The sequence below is a fragment of the Xenopus laevis genome, chromosome 4S, assembly GCF_017654675.1.
Source record: "Xenopus laevis strain J_2021 chromosome 4S, Xenopus_laevis_v10.1, whole genome shotgun sequence".
In the NCBI taxonomy this organism is placed as follows: domain Eukaryota; kingdom Metazoa; phylum Chordata; class Amphibia; order Anura; family Pipidae; genus Xenopus; species Xenopus laevis.
In genome coordinates this window covers 128,616,429-128,636,703 of record NC_054378.1, presented here as the reverse complement: position 1 = coordinate 128,636,703, position 20,275 = coordinate 128,616,429, and the positions used below count along the sequence as shown (strand labels likewise).

General features: G+C 44.5%; 1 protein-coding gene across 1 annotated transcript in view; it reads right to left on the bottom strand.

Moving 5' to 3' along the window:
• The window catches only part of arhgef3.2.S (Rho guanine nucleotide exchange factor 3 S homeolog), a 178,483-nt gene extending 158,539 nt beyond the window's left edge, over nt 1-19,944 (bottom strand). The window contains exon 1 of the mRNA XM_041561862.1: nt 19,295-19,944. Coding sequence (XP_041417796.1) covers nt 19,295-19,326 — 32 coding nt within the window. The 5' untranslated portion in view covers nt 19,327-19,944. The remainder of the gene's footprint in view (nt 1-19,294) is intronic.
• Between the last annotated feature and the right edge of the window lie 331 nt (nt 19,945-20,275).

The window sequence follows — 20,275 nt, the reverse complement described above, 5'->3', positions numbered from 1 at the left end:
CCTTCAGCTCCCATATACAACAAAATCATATATAAAGAAATGCAGCCACATGTAATGCATGAATAGCAGGATGATTATTATTAATAGGTAATTATATTCCACACCTTCTGCTGCTCTGAGCTTCAGTTTTCCTGCGCTGTAGATTTAGCGCCGTGTAGCCCCTCCCCCTGCTGGCCAGGCAATTGTTCTTGGAAGCAGGGCAGGGAAGAGCAATAGATTTTGAGCCTAGGAACCAAGGAACAACTCCTGAGACAGCAAGGTGGAGTATATCAGGCTTGATTGTTACTGTCTTACTCATCACTTCTCTATCACACCCATCCCACGGAACTTTGCCAGTGCCAGTGCTAGATCAATCACTTTTGATTTTTAGTTAGAACCTTCTCCAGCACAATATTTCAGACAAGGTAGGGTACATTTACAATGGACAAAGGTTTGGGAAGGCTTAGCCTTCCCAAGCCTTAATTAAAATCCGCCTATGATTGTATCATTGGCCAATGAATTTGCATCTTTGTTGACTTCATAAAGATCACCAAGCACAGATTCCACACACTGCCTTGCAACACTTTCACTGATGTCTCCACCTCCGCACTCCATAACATCACTTGCATTCACACAGTCTGCTCCAGCCTCCACTCCATCCACTCCATCCTTTCCAGACTCTCCCACACCGGCAGCTGCCGTCAATTCCTGCTCACTCAGCTTCCCATGCCCCAGTGCCAAGGACACTGCAGAAGTCTCTGTATTATTGGCTGATGGTTGAGTGAAGGTCTCGTTGGATGCTGAGGGCTGATGGGCACAGTCATTCTGGGAAGTAGAGGGAAGGGAGGGAAAATCCTGTTCTGAGAAAACAAAGCTTTCCTCGTCCTTATGAGCAGATTGCCTTCTCTTTCCCATTTTATCTTCTATATTATTTGCCTCATCCAAGCTGAAGATAAAATTGGGCGCATGTATCTGAGCAACAACTGATTTCTTTGGTTTCAGCTGGCCAATCCTTCTAGTCTCCTTGTCACTATCAGAAGTAGATGAAGCAGATGCAATTTGCCTCATGGACCTGTATTTAGCCGGCTGTTTAAGAGCTTGCCGAGAGTCCTCAAACCTTCTCCTGTTTGTATAAACTTCAGAAAGGGGACCAATTTTTTATTATTCTGAAATTGGGGTGAGAGGCAACGCCGTCACGTGTAGCGCAGAAAGTAGCCGGTAAGCTACAGGATACGTGTGTGATACTACTTGTGTGTGATACTACTTGTGTGTGATACTACTTGTGTGTGATACTACTTGTGTGTGATACTACTTGTGTGTGATACTACTTGTGTGTGATACTACTTGTGGCCTCAACAGTGCAGATCAGAGTATGGCGACCGTGTTTGCGGCGGTGCAGAGGTTTTTATGGGCGTTCTCCAGATGGAATGCGTTGCGTTTCCGCAGGTACCGCTAGTACATTCGTAGTTTTCCGTACCTCTAGTGGTGGCGATAGATCCCGATATTTGAAGCCGCATACAGACTCCCGGCAGATGACAGGTGAAGGTACCTCCCCCACACACCAACTTACTATCGGGGGGTGCTTTTATTTTTAATTCTAACTACATTTCCTTTTATAATCTTAATCTTTCACGATCGCAGGATCAGGGTGTTACTTTTCTTAAATACACTTATTTCACGTTGAGATGTTTGCCCCTATTAATTACTCATTATGAGGTTAGAGTTCACGATGGTTCTGATTGGGTGAACTACACTTATGATGTAATAGGTTCATACACGTCCACTGCCTAGTCATTTTTTTGAATCACATTTGGTGCCTTTTCTGTACACCTATATGTATAAATATGTATGTTTGTGGTTTGGCTTGCACCTCCTGATGACGGCTCACGCGTAAGAGCCGAAACGTTGAGAATAAAAAATGTTTTGCTTTTTTGCACAAGACCTATGAGTGCGGATCTTTTGCTGTTCTAATATCGGTATCAAGGAGAGTCCGCACACACAGGACTTGAGTGAGAAAAAAAGTTGTCGTTTATTCACCGTTTTGGCCCAGTCACATGAGCCGTCTTCAGGAAGTGAAGGTGCACCAATGAACATACAGATATTTATATTTACACATTAGCAAAACATAAAGTCGCCAAACTACAAAGATAAAAAGGTAGTGAGAGACATGTGTGTGTGTGACGCTTGTGGAGATGACGTCATTTACTGGTCAGACCCGCCAGGTAAGTGCTGAGCGGCCACACATTGTGGGATAAGGAGCGCACACCCATCTCTGTGGCGTGTAGATATGTTAATTGTGAGTAAAAGAGGTGTATAAAAACAAGCTAAAAAAATCGGGAGGGTACCCCCGCCATTAACAGGACCGACCTGCATTCTGCGAGGCACATGAGGAGCAGACAACGAATATCGCCACCGATAACAGGTATGGGCACAGACGTATGGAAAGCGGCAGCTCCTGCTTCCGTGTACATACTTGTAGCCATTTGCCCGTAGGGGCCAGCGTGTCCAGTGCGATCTCTGGGTAGCACCAGGGAAAACGCACGTTCTATCGGTTCGCACGCGATAGTGGCGATATTCGTTGTCTGCTCCTCATGTGCCTCGCAGAATGCAGGTCGGTCCTGTTAATGGCGGGGGTACCCTCCCGATTTTTTTAGCTTGTTTTTATACACCTCTTTTACTCACAATTAACATATCTACACGCCACAGAGATGGGTGTGCGCTCCTTATCCCACAATGTGTGGACGCTCAGCACTTACCTGGCGGGTCTGACCAGTAAATGACGTCATCTCCACAAGCGTCACACACACGTCCCTCACTACCTTTTTATCTTTGTAGTTTGGCGACTTTATGTTTTGCTAATGTGTATAAATATATGTATGTTCATTGGTGCACCTTCACTTCCTGAAGACGGCTCATGTGACTGGGCCGAAACGTTGAATAAACGACAACTTTTTTCTCACTCAAGTCCTGTGTGTGCGGACTCTGGACTCTCCTTGCTACATACATATATATATATATATATATATATATATATATATATATATATATATATATATATATATATATATATATATATATATATATATATACACCAGTGATCCCCAACCAGTAGCTCGTGAGTAACATGTTGCTCTGCAACCCCTTGGATGTTGCTCCCAGTGGCCTCAAAGCAGGAGCTTATTTTTGAATTCCTGGCTTGGAGACAAGTTTTGGTTGTATAAAAACCAGGTGCACTGCCAAACAGAGTCTCAATGTAGGTTGACAATCCACATAGGGACTAACAAATGACCAATCACAGCACTTATTTGGCACCCCAAGAACATTTTTCATGGTAGTGTTGCTCCCCAACTCCTTTTACCTCTGAATGTTGCTCACAGGTTCAAAAGGTTGGGGATCCCTGATATACACAGTGGTGTGAAAAACTATTTGCCTGATTTCTTATTCTTTTGCATGTTTGTCACACTTAAATGTTTCTGCTCATCAAAAACCGTTAACTATTAGTCAAAGATAACATAATTGAACACAAAATGCAGTTTTTAAATGAAGGTTTACATTATTAAGGGAGAAAAAAAACTCCAAATCTACATGGGCCTGTGTGAAAAAGTGATTGCCCCCCTTGTTAAAAATAACTTAACTGTGGTTTATCACACCTGAGTTCAATTTCAAAGGTTATAAAGCCATTTCTAAAGCTTTGGGACTCCAACGAACCACAGTGAGAGCCATTATCCACAAATGACAAAAAATGGAACAGTGGTGAACCTTCCCAGGAGTGGCCGGCCGACCAAAATGACCCCAAGAGCGCAGAGACAACTCATCCGAGAGGTCACAAAAGACCCCAGGACAACATCTAAAGAACTGCAGGCCTCACTTGCCTCAATTAAGGTCAGTGTTCACGACTCCACCATAAGAAAGAGACTGGGCAAAAACAGCCTGCATGGCACATTTCCAAGGCGCAAACCACTTTTAAGCAAAAAGAACATTAAGGCTCGTCTCAATTTTTCTAAAAAACATCTCAATGATTGCCAAGACTTTTGGGAAAATACCTTGTGGACCGACGAGACAAAAGTTGAACTTTTTGGAAGGTGCGCGTCCCGTTACATCTGGCGTAAAAGTAACACAGCATTTCAGAAAAAGAACATCATACCAACAGTAAAATATGGTGGTGGTAGTGTGATGGTCTGGGGTTGTTTTGCTGCTTCAGGACCTGGAAGACTTGCTGTGATAGATGGAACCATGAATTCTACTGTCTACCAAAAAATCCTGAAGGAGAATGTCCGGCCATCTGTTCGTCAACTCAAGCTGAAGCGATCTTGGGTGCTGCAGCAGGACAATGACCCAAAACACACCAGCAAATCCACCTCTGAATGGCTGAAGAAAAACAAAATGAAGACTTTGGAGTGGCCTAGTCAAAGTCCTGACCTGAATCCTATTGAGATGTTGTGACATGACCTTAAAAAGGCGGTTCATGCTAGAAAACCCTCAAATAAAGCTGAATTACAACAATTCTGCAAAGATGAGTGGGCCAAAATTCCTCCAGAGCGCTGTAAAAGACTCGTTGCAAGTTATCGCAAACGCTTGATTGCAGTTATTGCTGCTAAGGGTGGCCCAACCAGTTATTAGGTTCAGGGGGCAATTACTTTTTCACACAGGTTTGGATTTCTTTTCTCCCTAAATAATAAAAACCCTCATTTAAAAACTGCATTTTGTGTTTACTTGTGTTATCTTTGACTAATAGTTAAATGTGTTTGATGATCAGAAACATTTTGTGTGACAAACATGCAAAAGAATAAGAAATCAGGAAGGGGGCAAATAGTTTTTCAGACCACTCTGTATGTATGTATATATATATATATATATAAATAGTCCAATATGTTCAGCACACCACTAAACAAATGAAATAAACATCCGACCCAGGTGCTACCATCCAGATGCCGCATACAAAAATCCAAAAAATGAGGTGCACACTGGGAAAATTTATAAAGATATATATATATAGATTTTTTTACCATGCTGAAATAAAGTACATTTTTATTCAAGTCCCAGGAGTGCGCTACCGTTCTTCCTTATACACACATATATATATAGTGAATAAAGTACCCCCTCTTGTAAAATATAAGGATATTATAAGTTACTGAGGAGTTTCATGACCATATAAAAGTACGAGGCCGAAGGCCGAGTGTTTTTATACAAGTCATGGAACTCCGAGGTAACTTCTAATATTCTCATATTTTGCAACTGGGGGTACTTTATTTATTATAATACACAAGTTTCAGTGAGTCATGTGACAGAAATGACATCAGAACTCACCGTTTATAACTGATGACATCAGAACTCACCGTTTATAAGGATATCATTTACAGGATATTCATGGCTTTTGTGTATTATATATATATATATATATATATATATATATATATATATATATATATATATATATATATATATATATATATATATATATAGAAACGTAGTAACGGACAGCACTCGCTTGTAATGCTCAAAGGTTTCTTTATATCAAATCTTATAAAATTACATCACCATATGTGTGCACATATAAAACGCGACGTTTCGAGCCTGCATAGGCTCTTTATCAAGCCATGTGTAGCAATGGTATCAAGAACAAACATAATCCATATGAGTATTTAAGGATCATCAAGGGAAGTGACATAGCAACATATTCCTTATCCTCTATACAGGGTTGATACAATGCATACTGAACACTGGCTGAATTAAATACATAATACATGTAGAAACAGATATAGTCTTTTGCCCTTTGGCAATTTTTTTGGATCGCATTCTGGGACCTTTGGTGACTGAAACTCTGTCTTATGTTAAGGACAGTGGTCATTTTTTACAGAGACTGGATGGTCTTAATATTTCAGATTGTGAGGAAGTGACACTGGCCACATTCGATGTGTCCAGTTTGTACACCTCCATACCTCATGATGAGGGACTGAAGGCATGTGAATGGATGTTACGTGGAAGTAACCAATATCAGGAGTCACAAATTCAATTTTTTCTGGAGGCGTTAGAGATCATATTGAGACTGAATTATTTTGTTTTTCAGGAAGTATTTTACTTACAGTTACGTGGAACCGCGATGGGATCCAATGTCGCCCCGTCATATGCCAATACCTTCATGGTTTGGCTTGAAGAACAGCTCATATATCGCGATGCTCTCTACCAGGAACACTGTGTGGCCTGGTGGAGATATATCGACGATATTTTTGTAGTATGGCGGGGTGACACTGGTTCCCTTTCTCGGTTCCACGATCATCTCAATTGTTTTCATCCCTCTATCAAATTCACGCTTACTCATGATGTTAAAGAAATTTCTTTTTTGGATGTACTAGTCTATAGAGAAGGAGGGCTACAAACTAAATTATACTCTAAATCTACTGACCGAAATCAGATTTTACACTTTGATAGCAACCACCCCAGGCACACCAAGCATTCGATCAGCCAGTTAACACGGGTTCATAGATTGGTTAGTGACCCAGCGATTAGGGATGTCCAAATTAAACAAATGAGACACAAATTTAAAAAGAGGTGGTATCCATCACAAGTATTGGATAAAGCTGAAAAGGCCACAGGACAGTCAAAATCTAAAAAAGTGAAGGGCCCCAGAATTACCTTTGTTACACAATATGGTGGGCTGTCTAGACAAATAAATGGCATCCTACAGAAACATTGGCCGATTCTATGTAGAGCCTATCCTACAGTGAGGGAATTTATTTCCCCTCCACTGATATCGTACAAAAGAGGAAAAACCATAGGGTCCAAACTAACCAAGTCTTCAGTGCCAAAAGAGAAACCAGTTGCAAGCACATTTTTGGGACAACGCAACAGTGGCATGTATCCTTGCCTTGATTGCAAACAGTGCAGACATGTGATTAAAGGCAAATCTTTTCTACATCCAGGTACGGGAGATTCCATTCAAATTAGGGGATACCATACCTGCTTATCACAATTTGTGGTGTATGCGATAGTTTGCCCATGTGGTATGATCTATGTTGGGGAAACTATCCAAAAGGTCAAATCACGGATATCACAACACAAGTCTACCATTAAATTGGGAAATATTGCTTTACCATTGTCACGTCATTTCAAAGAAAAGGGCCATACTGTGGATCAACTACGGTTCATGGTACTAGAACATGTGCCCCCATTAGTTAGGGGAGGAGACTGTGAACTTAGGCTCAAACAACGGGAAGTATGGTGGATTAAAAGATTAAATTCACTTCATCCAGCAGGCCTCAATAAGGATTACAATTTGTATTTATTTTTGTAGCTATATCTGTTTCTACATGTATTATGTATTTAATTCAGCCAGTGTTCAGTATGCATTGTATCAACCCTGTATAGAGGATAAGGAATATGTTGCTATGTCACTTCCCTTGATGATCCTTAAATACTCATATGGATTATGTTTGTTCTTGATACCATTGCTACACATGGCTTGATAAAGAGCCTATGCAGGCTCGAAACGTCGCGTTTTATATGTGCACACATATGGTGATGTAATTTTATAAGATTTGATATAAAGAAACCTTTGAGCATTACAAGCGAGTGCTGTCCGTTACTACGTTTCTAGATTGTGGAGGACTGGCCGGAATCCCCAAGGGACGTGCACCGCTGAACTTGCTGTAAAGCGTGAGTGCTGTTGCTACTTCTTTTTGTACATATATATATATTAACAATTTCCCTAAACTTCTCTACTTTACTAAACATGACACTTTGGTTTGGGGCGCAACATGAAATTCCAAGGTGTAACTGATCCCAGAGTGAGAAAACCGTGTGCTCCAAATGGTTTGTTTTCTTACCCAACACGGATTAATAAGTGTGAATCATCCCATTGTAACCGGCACCTCTCCTATCATGTTACATTCCATGAATAATCAGCCTCAGAGTCCTTACTAACACACCAGTCACTCATTAGTGTGGATAAGAAGACCATTGTGCAGCCTAAATATCTATAATACCCAGATAAACCCACTGCCACAGAGCTGTCTCTGAAGGAGGAGAGATACTGATTTGGGGGCCACCACAAGCCACAAAATCTCTTTTTACATCTTTACCAGACCTCCGCCTCTGTATAAGGCCCATGGCACACCTGGCATGTGGTCTTCAAGCAAAAGGCAGCTGTCTTGCTCTTCATAGCCTGCAGAGCTTACACTCTAAGCCTAGTGCTTAATATACTGAGCATTATTTCAGGAAAGCACTTGTGCCTGAGCCAAGCATGAGCCATATTCTTGTACGCTATGTGTTAGTTGGGCGCCAATCAGCAAATTCCTTGGTGGATTTAGTCTGGAAATTATTTCTTTGCCTTTAAAAATGCCATGCAGTCTAATCCAAGGCCAATGGGAGCTAACAAAGTCCTGTATCCCTTGGCAACTAAAAAACTGTGAATCTTTTAACTGTAAAACATTTGATTTTTCACCTTTTAAACTGCTCCCTCTACCTCAGCCTTATGCACAGAGGTCATTGGCTGGCAGAAGAGTGCAGAGGCCACCCCTTTGTGTGCAATTGAACCTGAGGGTCAACCAATCACAAGCCCATCTTAAATGTACCTTCATAGGATGACTGTATCCCTTTAATACCCAAATTGTAGAGATGTAGAGGGTTCCAATTAGTGTTGACTTTGGCTTAAATGTTTACAATCTACCCGGGATAAAGCAAAAAGGGACCAGTTACCTACAGACATTGCAGATGTTTAGAGGGGTGAGAATCTGGGCAGTGGAGGTGCAACCCAATCAGACCTTTAGCAACAACTAGAGAAGCTTGTGGTTTTGCTACAATGTTTCTTTCTTTCTGTACCTTTCTTACAACTAATAAGGGCTGGGACCGCAAAAGGAGAGTTTGAACCAATAAAAATTTGGAAAATGCTGCTTTAAGTTTATGAGAGGGCTCGACTGCACACGGCACCCATGTATAACAGAAGAAAAGAGAATTGAAAATAAGTGAATAGAACAGAAGAGAACATAATAGGGAACAGAGAATTTAGTGAATTATTCCTAGTTTTGCTAAGAAGGAAAACAAACATGACAAGGTTTCCTATTGGGGAGAGCGGCCAGAAAACCCTTCCCAGAAAGCTTAAATGTTAGAGAAATAGCAGTTTCCTTCCAAGGGTTCAGCTCCCTGACAGATCACAAGCCCAGTCACGCTCGGCCCCTTAATCTTCTCTAAACAATTCCAAAATGCTGCGTTTACTAGGGAACACTGTGCAGAGCCACTGAAAGCCAAGAAAGGTTACTTAAAAAAATCCAAATATCAGCAGTGCAGGTCATTAATGTAATTAGTGTGGATTAAGGGCTCTTACTAACGAGCGGTTGAAGCTGCGCTCCCCTGCGTTCCGTTTTTCTGCGTTCAGCCGCAGAGCTAAAAAAAGCTAAATGCATCTATTCCTGCGCTCCCCTGCGGCTGAACGCAGAAAAACGGAACGCAGGGGAGCGCAGCTACAACCGCTCGTCAGTAAGAGCCCTAAAACATTCATTAATGCAAACTCCTTGTGATTCAATAATATGCAGCGCACCCTGTAGTGGCAGGAACCTTATTATCCTCAGCGCATGTCGTTTTTCCAGGTGGAATCCCAGTGCAGGTGAGACAAATAATGGGGATATATTTGCACCAATAGCTGCAGATGGGGAGCAATGACCTGAAACAAGGCTTGTCACACTGAAACTGTATTGATGGTAAGTAACCCTCGTCACCAAGACTGCCCCCCCCAGCCTAGCTGCTACCCAGGACAAATGCCCCTAACTCTTACATTTTATGGCAAGCAGATTTTTCTGGATTTCCATGATCCCTCTGTGTCCACCATTCATGTCCAGCCCCCCTGACATCCCTGTGTTTCTTGTAAAATGAACTAACTATTGTTGCTCCAGTAAAAAGACATGTTAAATTCCAGCCATAAAGCAAGTGAGGACTGCAGTTTCTGTACCAGAGTTGCACTTAGGTGCTTATGGCAACCAATACATTTTTTAATTGTTCCTCCTGTGGCTGGCTGAAACAGCTAATTACTGGTCCTGAGAGGGGACACCCATGTTCTGCTAATCTTCTACCCCTGCCTTATGCAGCACTGCCGAAAGATGGCAAACAGGGATGACAGTCTCTTGGCCCTGCAAAATAGTGATGAGCTGGCAGAAAAATTGTGGCTTATAAGTAGGGGTAAAAGTGGGGCATACTGTAGGGTACAAGTCAGCGACATCCAATGGCACACAGGTCTACAGGAATTCTTCCAAAATACTGTAGGGCACAGACGAGAAGGGCAGCAAGGGTAGCAGGAAGATCTCAGCCCAAGCCTGCTGAAGGCCCAAATATTTTGTGTATGTATTGTCCCAAACCAACAGGACCCCCAGGTCCCTCAGGCATCACTACTGGACAACTACCCAGGTAGACCCCAATGTAAACTTTTTGAGACTTTAATCCACCTGCCACCAATGGTTACAGGTAGTTTGAATTTCAGCAAATGACAGGGGGCTACTTGACTGGGCAATTATGTGCCATGAGCCTTAGAGGTGAAACAAGGATGAACCAAATATAGAATCGGTCAATTCAGCACATCTGGCAAGATCTGGATTCAGTTATCATCCTAAAGGTGGCCATACACGGGCCTATAAAAGCTGCCGACAGACCGTGTCGGCAGCTTATTGGCCCGTGTATGGGGTCCCGACGGGCTTCACCGATCGAGATCTGGACAAAAAATCCCGTCGGATTGCAGCCGCATCTATTCGTTGATGCGGTCCCGCGATCCGACCACCCGTTAGGATCCGATCGTTGGGCCCCAGGGCCCACGATCGGATCAGCCCGATATTGCCCACCTCAAGGTGGCATATCAGAGGGAGATCCGCTCATTTGGCGACATCGCCAAACGAACGGATCTCTCCATGTATGGCCACCTTTAGGGGCAATTTCCATGCAATTTTGCTGAAACGGCAATTGAGTGTTAAGATTTGGTGTAGTATTTGGCCAAACAGTTATATGCAAAATTGTGGATTTGGTGAACCCCCACCTGAAAATGTATGATACTGATTTTTAAAATAATAAACATAGGAGCTTACTATCTGAAGCATGGGGCCTACCTTAAGTGATGTTATCGTGATCAGACTCTGATGTTACAATGCCACACAAACTAGCACTTCATTGCATTACAACTATTTTGCTGAATTTAAATGAATCCAATCAACCATATAATATGCAAAAAAGTAGAACTCACAATGTATTCCTGTGTGCCTGCCTGACTCTACATTAGTTTAGAAATAAACGAATACTGCTAAATTTACGAGGCAATTAACTAAAAACCTGAATAATAGGAATAACCCAAAAGTGTGTCTGATCTAATGAAGCTTTTTTTTTCCAGACAGTGCTGGGCTCACCGGCTCAAGGTCTACTGATGGAAAAAAACATTAGTGGAAATGCATCTTCTCAATATAAGCTTAATGCAACATTGACTTATGTTTGAACAGCTCGGACTTCTACTGCAACCTAAATATCCCTCTCCGACAGCTCAGACACAGCGGAATTCCATTGTTTCTAATAAGAAAATGAACATCTTGTGGGCACAACTATCCTCTTTCCTATAGGCTGGACAAGTCTCAACTCTATCTTTCCCTTTCACTGATTAAGTGGCCCAATTAGCAAATGAGTGTGCCTCCTGAGTGCCAGGACATCGCTCAGTTCTGCCGAGCAACTACACAATCAAAGGAAGCAGATGAATGGTGCCAGCACCTCGGGGGGATCACTTGGCAAGGTCAATGAGATTCTACATACTGACAGATCAGGGCCAACAATAAGAACTGTCATCCCTGTTTGCCATCTTTCGGCAGTGCTGCATAAGGCAGGGGTAGAAGATTGGCAGAACATGGGTGTCCCCTGTCAGGTCCAGTAATTAGCTGTTTCAGCCAGCACAGGAGGAATAATAAAAAAAATATATTGGTTGCCATAAGCACCTGTCTAAGTGCAACTCTGGTACAGAAACTGCAGTCCTCACTTGCTTTATGGCTGGAATTTAACGTCTTTTTACTGGAGCAACAATAGTTAGTTCATCTTTTAAGAAACACGGGGATGTCAGGGGGGCTGGACATGAATGGTGGACACAGAGGGATCATGGAAATCCAGAAAAATCTGCTTGCCATAAAATGAACCCTGTGGTTGCTGGAACATTTAGTAGAACATTGCTTGTCAGGTATACGGACTGCCATGGGCCCTAATCTATAGCTGTAAGTAAGGACAAGATTATTATTCTTTATAGAACCCACAGCTCTGTCCAGAGATTATACATAATTAGTTTCCAGGCACTGATGGGAATGTGATAGTGACTTTAGATTGTATGCTCACTGGGACAGGGAGTGTTAAGAATATGATAGGCCCTTTAAGGTAAGGTCACACTGGGAGATTTGGGGAGATTTTCTTTCTTTGGGGCGACTAATCTCCCCGAACTGCTTCCCCCTGTCTTCCGCCTGCTAGAATGAAAAATGACCTGCGGCATGGCACTCGCGGCGATTCATTTTCCAAGTTCGCCCGAGGAAACTTCGGGCGACTTTACCCTCAGGGCGAAGACACACAGAGCTATTACTAGCAGCTGTTTTTTGTGGCTACAAAATGCCCCGCCATAGACAATACTGAGAATTGACTCAGGTAAAACACATGTAGCGTCTTAGCAAAGCCAAATATCTGCAATCTGCTACTAGTAGCTCTGTGTGTCTTCACCCTGACACGAGGTCACCCATTCCGATTAGAAGAAAAGAGGTTCCGCCTAAATATTGGGAAGGGGTTTTTTACAGTGAGAGCTGTGAAGATGTGGAATTGTCTCCCTGAATTAGTGGTACAGGCTGATACATTAGATAGGTACAAGGAAGGGTCGGATGATTTATTCACCAGTAGCTCCTCCCAGCAGACAGGAGGGAGCCAATGAGATTAGAGGAGGGAAAGGGGTGTTACAGGGAGAGCTGGGAAATGAATCAGGGGTACAGGCTGATACATTAGATAGGTATAAGAAGGGGTTGGATGGTGTTTAGCAAGTAAGGGAATACAGGGATATGGGAGATAGCTCATAGTACAAGTTGATCCAGGGACTGGTCCCATTGCCATTTTGGAGTCAGGAAGGAATTTTTCCCCCTCTAAGACAAATTGGAGAGGCTTCAGATGGGTTTTTTGCCTTCCTCTGGATCAACTGGCAGATAGGTAGTTAATAAAAAAAAAAAAAAGGTTGAACTCGATGGACATGTGTCTTTTTTCAATCTTACTTACTATGTTACTATGTTACTATGTTACTATGTTACCCTAAGGGGCCTATCACATTCCTAACACTCCCTGTCCCAATGGGCATACAATCTAAGGTCCCTATCACATTCCCATTATTCCCTACTCCTTTAAAGGACAAGGAAATTCTAAAATAGAATAAGGCTAGAAATGCTGTATTTTGTATACTAAACATAAACATGAACTTACTGCACCACAAGTCTAATCAAACAAATGATTTATGCTTTCAAAGTTGGCCACAGGGGGTCACCATCTTGTAACTTTGTTATACATCTTTACAAGACCAAGACTGTGCACATGCTCAGTGAGGTCTGGGCTGCTTAGGGATCGTCATAAATGATCAAACCAGCACAAGTCAAATAATATCTGCCAGAAGCCGATACAACAAGACTGATTAATAATCAGAATATACAGACTGCACTGGGTCCTGTGTTGTCATGTAATCTAATGTGGATTTTATAGTTTTTCTATTGTTTAATATAAACTTTCTCCAACTCTGCAGAACCAGTGGCTGCAGCAAAATAATCCTCCAAATAGAATCCCAGTTTATCTGTTTAAATCTGGCTCCATGATCTTTGTCCCTGCCGCTGGAGTTGGAAACAGTAAAGGGGATGTAAAGGCAAAAATAAAATCCAATACAAATCTCTACACAGTCGCCGACTGCTCTACAGGGAAACAAACAAAGCTGCTTGAGTTCTGCATGGCTGGGAAGTAAGGCGGGGGCTCCCCCTGCTGTACATAAGTATGATTGTTTCCCTGCAGAGCAGTTAGGGACCGTCTGACAATTCCTATCCACAGCAGTAAATGAAGGGAGAATTTCACTGCATACAGTCAGGTTTCTTATAAAAACGGTACACATTTTTTAATTAAAGTATATTGGAGATAGATTTATTTTTCATCAAAGAAAATAAAAATTAGATTTTATTTTTTTGCCTTTACATGCCCTTTAATCTTACAATCTATGTGGTCTATCGCATTCCTATCAGTCCCTGTCCCAGTGAGTTTACAATTACAGGCCCCTATTACATTTCCATCAGTCTTTGCCTACAATCTAGAGTTCCTATGATATTCCTATCCCTGATATCCCTGAGCTAGTGGAAGCTTACAATATAAGAGAGGTCTTTCACATTTCTTTCAGTCCCAGTAGAGCTTACACTCTAAGGGGGCCTGTGACATTCCCATCAGTCTCTGTCTCAGTGAGCTTACAGTCTAATGTCCCTATCACATTCCACTGAGTACCTGAGCTAGCGGAGCTTACAATTCAAGGGGGTCTTTCACATTCCCGTCAGTTCCTGTCCCTGTGAGCTTACACTTTAAGGTCCCTATCACATCCACAACCATTCTATAGCATAAAGGATCCAGCAACAGCACAGGGCTCCAACATCATAGACCCTGAGCTCAAGTCTCGTTCTTAACCCTAGGGCCAACCCTATAATATGTAAAGGGTTAACACTGCCTGATGTCCCCATAATAACACATTAACCCCTCGGTTCCTACTGATTAACTGTAAGACTACATCTGGCTGGGGGCATAATGCCCATTGTAACTTTATACAGAAACGTATAATAGGGACAAGCAGAACCCAGAGGCTGCCGCGTCATCTCTCGCTAGGGGGCAACTCAATAAACCATTTAATTATAGAATAGAATTGATCTGTTCTCTGCCACTTCATATAGAACATACTGTACTTGCTCCTATGTGATGCACTAACAATTGCCTCTCGCTCTCTCTCACAGGGGTAGATTATATACCTCAATGTATTAGTGGATATGATATTGGCAGGGGGTCTTTTCCTTGTCTCTAGCTCCTTTTTATCAGACAACATTTCTAATATTCCCTTTCCTCAACCCCCACTCTAGTTCCTTTTCTGTATTAGACCTGCCACCCCTGCTGGAAGGCTGTTCTCTGTCTCCCCCTTTTCTATGGCATAAGACTTAAATATAAATACAGCCCCCCCCCCCAGCAACCAGCCAACAGTTGATACTTTAAACTAAAAAAGCTGAAAGTATTAAATAGAGAACAATTTCCTGCACCTCCTCTCTGTTCCATCTCTCCTTTATGCTGCTCTTACAACACAAATTATTCTGGGCACTCAATTGGCACATCCCCACCAAACCCCAGATTTGTGGAAAGGCTAAATAGGCCCGGGCCTAGGGCGGCAGAATTTTAGGGGGGCGGCATGCTGCCCAATCACACCCACATTGGTTCAGAAGCACCCAAGCGTCTTGTCCCTACAGAGCACCAATCAGCTCGTCCAAACACAGCCTACAATCCACTTGCCTATTTCAGGTCCCACAAAACACACACGCTAGGGTGCCACAGGGCATTTGATTGGAACAGTCTACTGATGCACCAAGCACCCAAGTGTCTCACCTCCATAGAGCACCCAGTTACCCATCATTTCACCCCCACACAGCACCCAGCTACCCAGTGTCTCGCCCCCCACAGAGCACCCAGTTACCCACTCTCTCACCTCCACACAGCACCCAGTTACCCAGTGTCTCACCCCCCACAGAGCACCCAGTTACCCAGTGTCTCACCTCCACACAGCACCCAGTTACCCAGTGTCTCACCCCCCCAGAGAGCACCCAGTTACCCAGTGTCTCACCCCCCCACAGAGCACCCAGTTACCCAGTGTCTCACCCCCAAACAGCACCGAGTTACCCAGCATCTCACCTCCACACAGCACCCAGTTACCCACTGTCTCGCCCCCCACAGAGCACCCAGTTACCCAGTGTCTCACCCCCCCACAGAGCACCCAGTTACCCAGTGTCTCACCTCCACAGAGCACCCAGTTACCCAGTGTCTCACCTCCACACAGCACCCAGTTACCCAGTGTATCACCTCCACACAGCACCCAGTTACCCAGTGTATCACCTCCACACAGCACCCACGTTACCCAGTGTCTCACCCTCAAACAGCACCCAGTTACCCAGCATCTCACCTCCACAGAGCACCCAGTTACCCAGTGTCTCACCTCCACACAGCACCCAGTTACCCAGTGTCTCACCCCCCACAGAGCACCCAGTTACCCAGTGTCTCACCCCCCCACAGAGCACCCAGTTACCCAGTGTCTCACCCCCACACAGCACCCAGTTACCCAGTGTCTCACCCCCCCCAGAGAGCACCCAGTTACCCAGTGTCTCACCCCCCACAGAGCACCCAGTTACCCAGTGTCTCACCCCCAAACAGCACCGAGTTACCCAGCATCTCACCTCCACACAGCACCCAGTTACCCACTGTCTCGCCCCCCACAGAGCACCCAGTTACCCAGTGTCTCACCCCCCCACAGAGCACCCAGTTACCCAGTGTCTCACCTCCACAGAGCACCCAGTTACCCAGTGTCTCACCTCCACACAGCACCCAGTTACCCAGTGTATCACCTCCACACAGCACCCAGTTACCCAGTGTCTCACCCTCAAACAGCACCCAGTTACCCAGCATCTCACCTCCACAGAGCACCCAGTTACCCAGCGTCTCACCTCCACACAGCACCCAGTTACCCAGTGTCTCACCCCCCACAGAGCACCCAGTTACCCAGTGTCTCACCCCCCCACAGAGCACCCAGTTACCCAGTGTCTCATCCCCACACAGCACCCAGTTACCCAGCATCTCACCTCCACAGAGCACCCAGTTACCCAGCATCTCACCTCCACAGAGCACCCAGTTACCCAGTGTCTCACCTCCACACAGCACCCAGTTACCCAGTGTCTCACCGCTACAGAGCACCCAGTTATCCAGTGTCTTACCTCCACACAGCATCCAGTTACCTAGTGTATCCCCTCCACAGAGCACCCAGTTACCCAGCATCTCACCCGTACAGAGCACCCAGTTACCCAGTGTCTCACCTCCACACAGCACCCAGTTACCCAGTGTCTCACCTCCACACAGCACCCAGTTACCCAGTGTCTCACCCCCACAGAGCACCCAAGCGGTAGACCCCAAAAGACCGAAAAAAAAAAAAAAAGCAAGGTGTCCGACCCAAGAGACACTCCTCGATAGAGAACCAACAAAGGTATTTTGTCTCTGTTTAGAAACCAGTGAGTAAAATGTCTGTTATTGTATAAATGACGTCCCACGAGGATCCCTGAGCAACTGTAACTGGGTGTTTGGTGTGAGGCTCAATGTGCAAAGACTGATGGGGGGCACAGAGGTGAATCACATGACACATGCGACAATCACATGACAAACCAGCACATCCCACATTCTGTTCCAATGAACATGTGTTACTAACTGCCCACTGAGCTATTAATGGCTGGGGAGTCAAAGCAGCAGTGCAGTAAATGTAAAGAATTTTTTTCAGATAGGAGATAATTGATCGTGTTTTGTCCTGTGACAGACTGGCTCTGATCCCTGCCATAAAGCGAGACACAGCTGCTGTTTTCTGCCAGACTGGAAATAAAAACATGATCAGCAGGAAGTTCTCTCTCCCACGTTTGGCTCCGTTTTGCTTAATATTACACAATGTTTTCTGTGGTAAGTAAACAATTTCTATTCCAGCCATTCCCTTTTATACAGTATATTAAAGGAATAGTTCAGTGTAAAAATAAAAACTGGGTAAATAAATAGTCTGTGCAAAATAAATAATGTATCTAATATAGTTAGTTAGGCAAAAATGTAACGGTGCCCAAACGGGCGGTCGGATCGCGGGACCGCATCAACGAATAGATGCGGCCGCGATGCAACGGGATTTTCTGTCCCATCCAATCGAGATCTGGCCGACTTTCGGCCAGATCATGATCGGTGAACCCCGTCGGGGGGGCCCCATACACGGGCCAATAAGCTGCCAACACGGTCTGTCGGCAGCTTTTATCGGCCCGTGTATGGCCACCTTAAGTCAGTGACTATAAGGGGGGCCACATGGGACGTAACTGTTCAGTGAGTTTGTAATTGATCCTCAGCATTCAGCTCAGATTCAAAAGCAACAGATATGACCTATGTGACCCCCACCCAAGTCACTGATTGGTTACTGCCTGGTAACCAATCAGTGGAAAGCAAGAGAGCTGAAAAGCAGGAAGTAGTGTTCTGTTATGTTACACATCCAGTCACTCCAGCCTTTATACATTATATTTTTGTCTAACTAACTATATTAGATACATTATTTATTTAGCCCAGTCTATCTATTTACTCAGGTTTTATTCCCATATCTGTACAGAAAGAGTTAAATAAAAAACAGACTTCAGCTTCAAAGAAAAGAGATTACATGAAAGAAAACATTTGTATCGAAGGTCAAATTAATTGAATTAATTATTGGTGTTACCTGTACTTTACTCTACATTGGTCCCCGGCCCTGGAGCTCTAGCACCCCATCAGAATTCTACAGAATTCTACAACCAAGTCCAGCAGAGCTCTAGTACTCCATCCTGCAGGGCTATAGAATCCCATCTGCAGAGCTCTAGCACTCTATACTGCAGGCTCTAGCATCCCATCCTGTAGAATTATAGAACCAAGTCCAGCAGAGCTCTAGCACACCATCCTGCAGAGCTCTAGCACCCATCCTGCAGAATTCTAGAACCGGGTCCAGCAGAGCTCTAGTACCCCATCCTTCATGGTTCTAGAACCCATCTGCAGAGCTCTAGCACCCCACCCTGCAGAATTCTAGAATCAAGTCCTGCAGAACTCTAGGACCCAGTCGAGCAGAACTCTAGCACCCCATCCTGCAGGGCTCTAGCACCCCATTCAGCAGAGTTCTGCAGGAAGTGAGGAATCTACAAATAAAGTGTCTCCATACACACATTACACTGTATGTCTTGCACTTAATTATTAATTATTTATATCCGACAGGCTCCCCCCACTGCCAGGCTCAAGGGCACATGTTCCCTATGTACCAACATGTTCTATAATAGTCAGAACTGTAGTATTTCTGGATGGAATGGGGACCAATGTGCAGTAATAGACTGTAAGCTCTTCTGCTCTGCTGCAGTGTTTAGGTGGGAAGGGAAAGTCATGTTTGTGCTACAGATTTAGTGACATTAGGTAATTAGCTAATTGGACACAATAAGAACACGGTGGCACATGTCATTAATACTATTGTTACTAATACTCCTGCTCTCACCTCTCTGCATTACTCACTGTCCCACGGTGCATGGGGGTCCGGGGGCTGCAGTTGCTCTCGGCAGATCCTGAGGCAGTGACTCCCCGTATGGTCGTCTGGGGGTGCAGTGGGGTTTGCTCTTGTGGTGCCAGTGTCTCTTAATTGGGGTGCAGCTGTGACAGTTCAGGGGTTACTGATTCTGTGTCAGCACACTGGGGGGGGGCTGTTATGGGGTTTACGCAGTGTTCAACTAATCCTGTGCCAGTCCTGGGGTGACCCTGTGTCAGTGTTGGGGTGCAGCTCTGCCAGTCCTGGGGTGACCCTGTGCCAGTCCTGGGGTGACCCTGTGCCAGTGTTGGAGTAACCCTGTACATGTATTGGGGTGCAGCTGCGCAATCCTGAGGCTACCATGTACCAGTATTGGGGTGCAGTGTGCTGCTGTTCTGGGGTGTCCCACTGCAGGTGGGGGTGATCCTGAGAAAATCCCGGGGAACCTGACAGTCGGGTACAGTGTGGGGTAACAGGGTATTTTCTGTAGTTTGTAAATCCTTGGGTGCGAGTGGCTCTTCTGAGATACAGGGGTGTCAGTCCCAGTTGGGGTTTGTGCCCCCCTTTAGAGGAGTCTCCTGCGCTGCACTCGTGTCCCCTGTGCGAATGTCAAAGGAGCGGAGTTGGGAAGGAGGAGAGAGACCGAGAACTGATTATTCCTCCCTGAAACTCTGCCCGAGACTCACTCGCCTCCCTCCCTCCCGCTCCTCTGGCTCCTCCTCCTGTTCCCCGGGCTCAGAGTCTGCGACCCTTCTGCTTCTTCCCATCACCTCTGAGCCACTGTCATAAACTGCCCCCCCCTGTCACACCACAAACGTATTCTCCTTCCCTCAAACTTCTCATAGAAATATCACCCCCCCCCCAATCAGCTGGAAATTCTCAGTCACTCAAACTCTCATTTAAAGGGGAACTGATCCCACCACTGTGTTTTCCTAATGAAATAAAATCTTATTC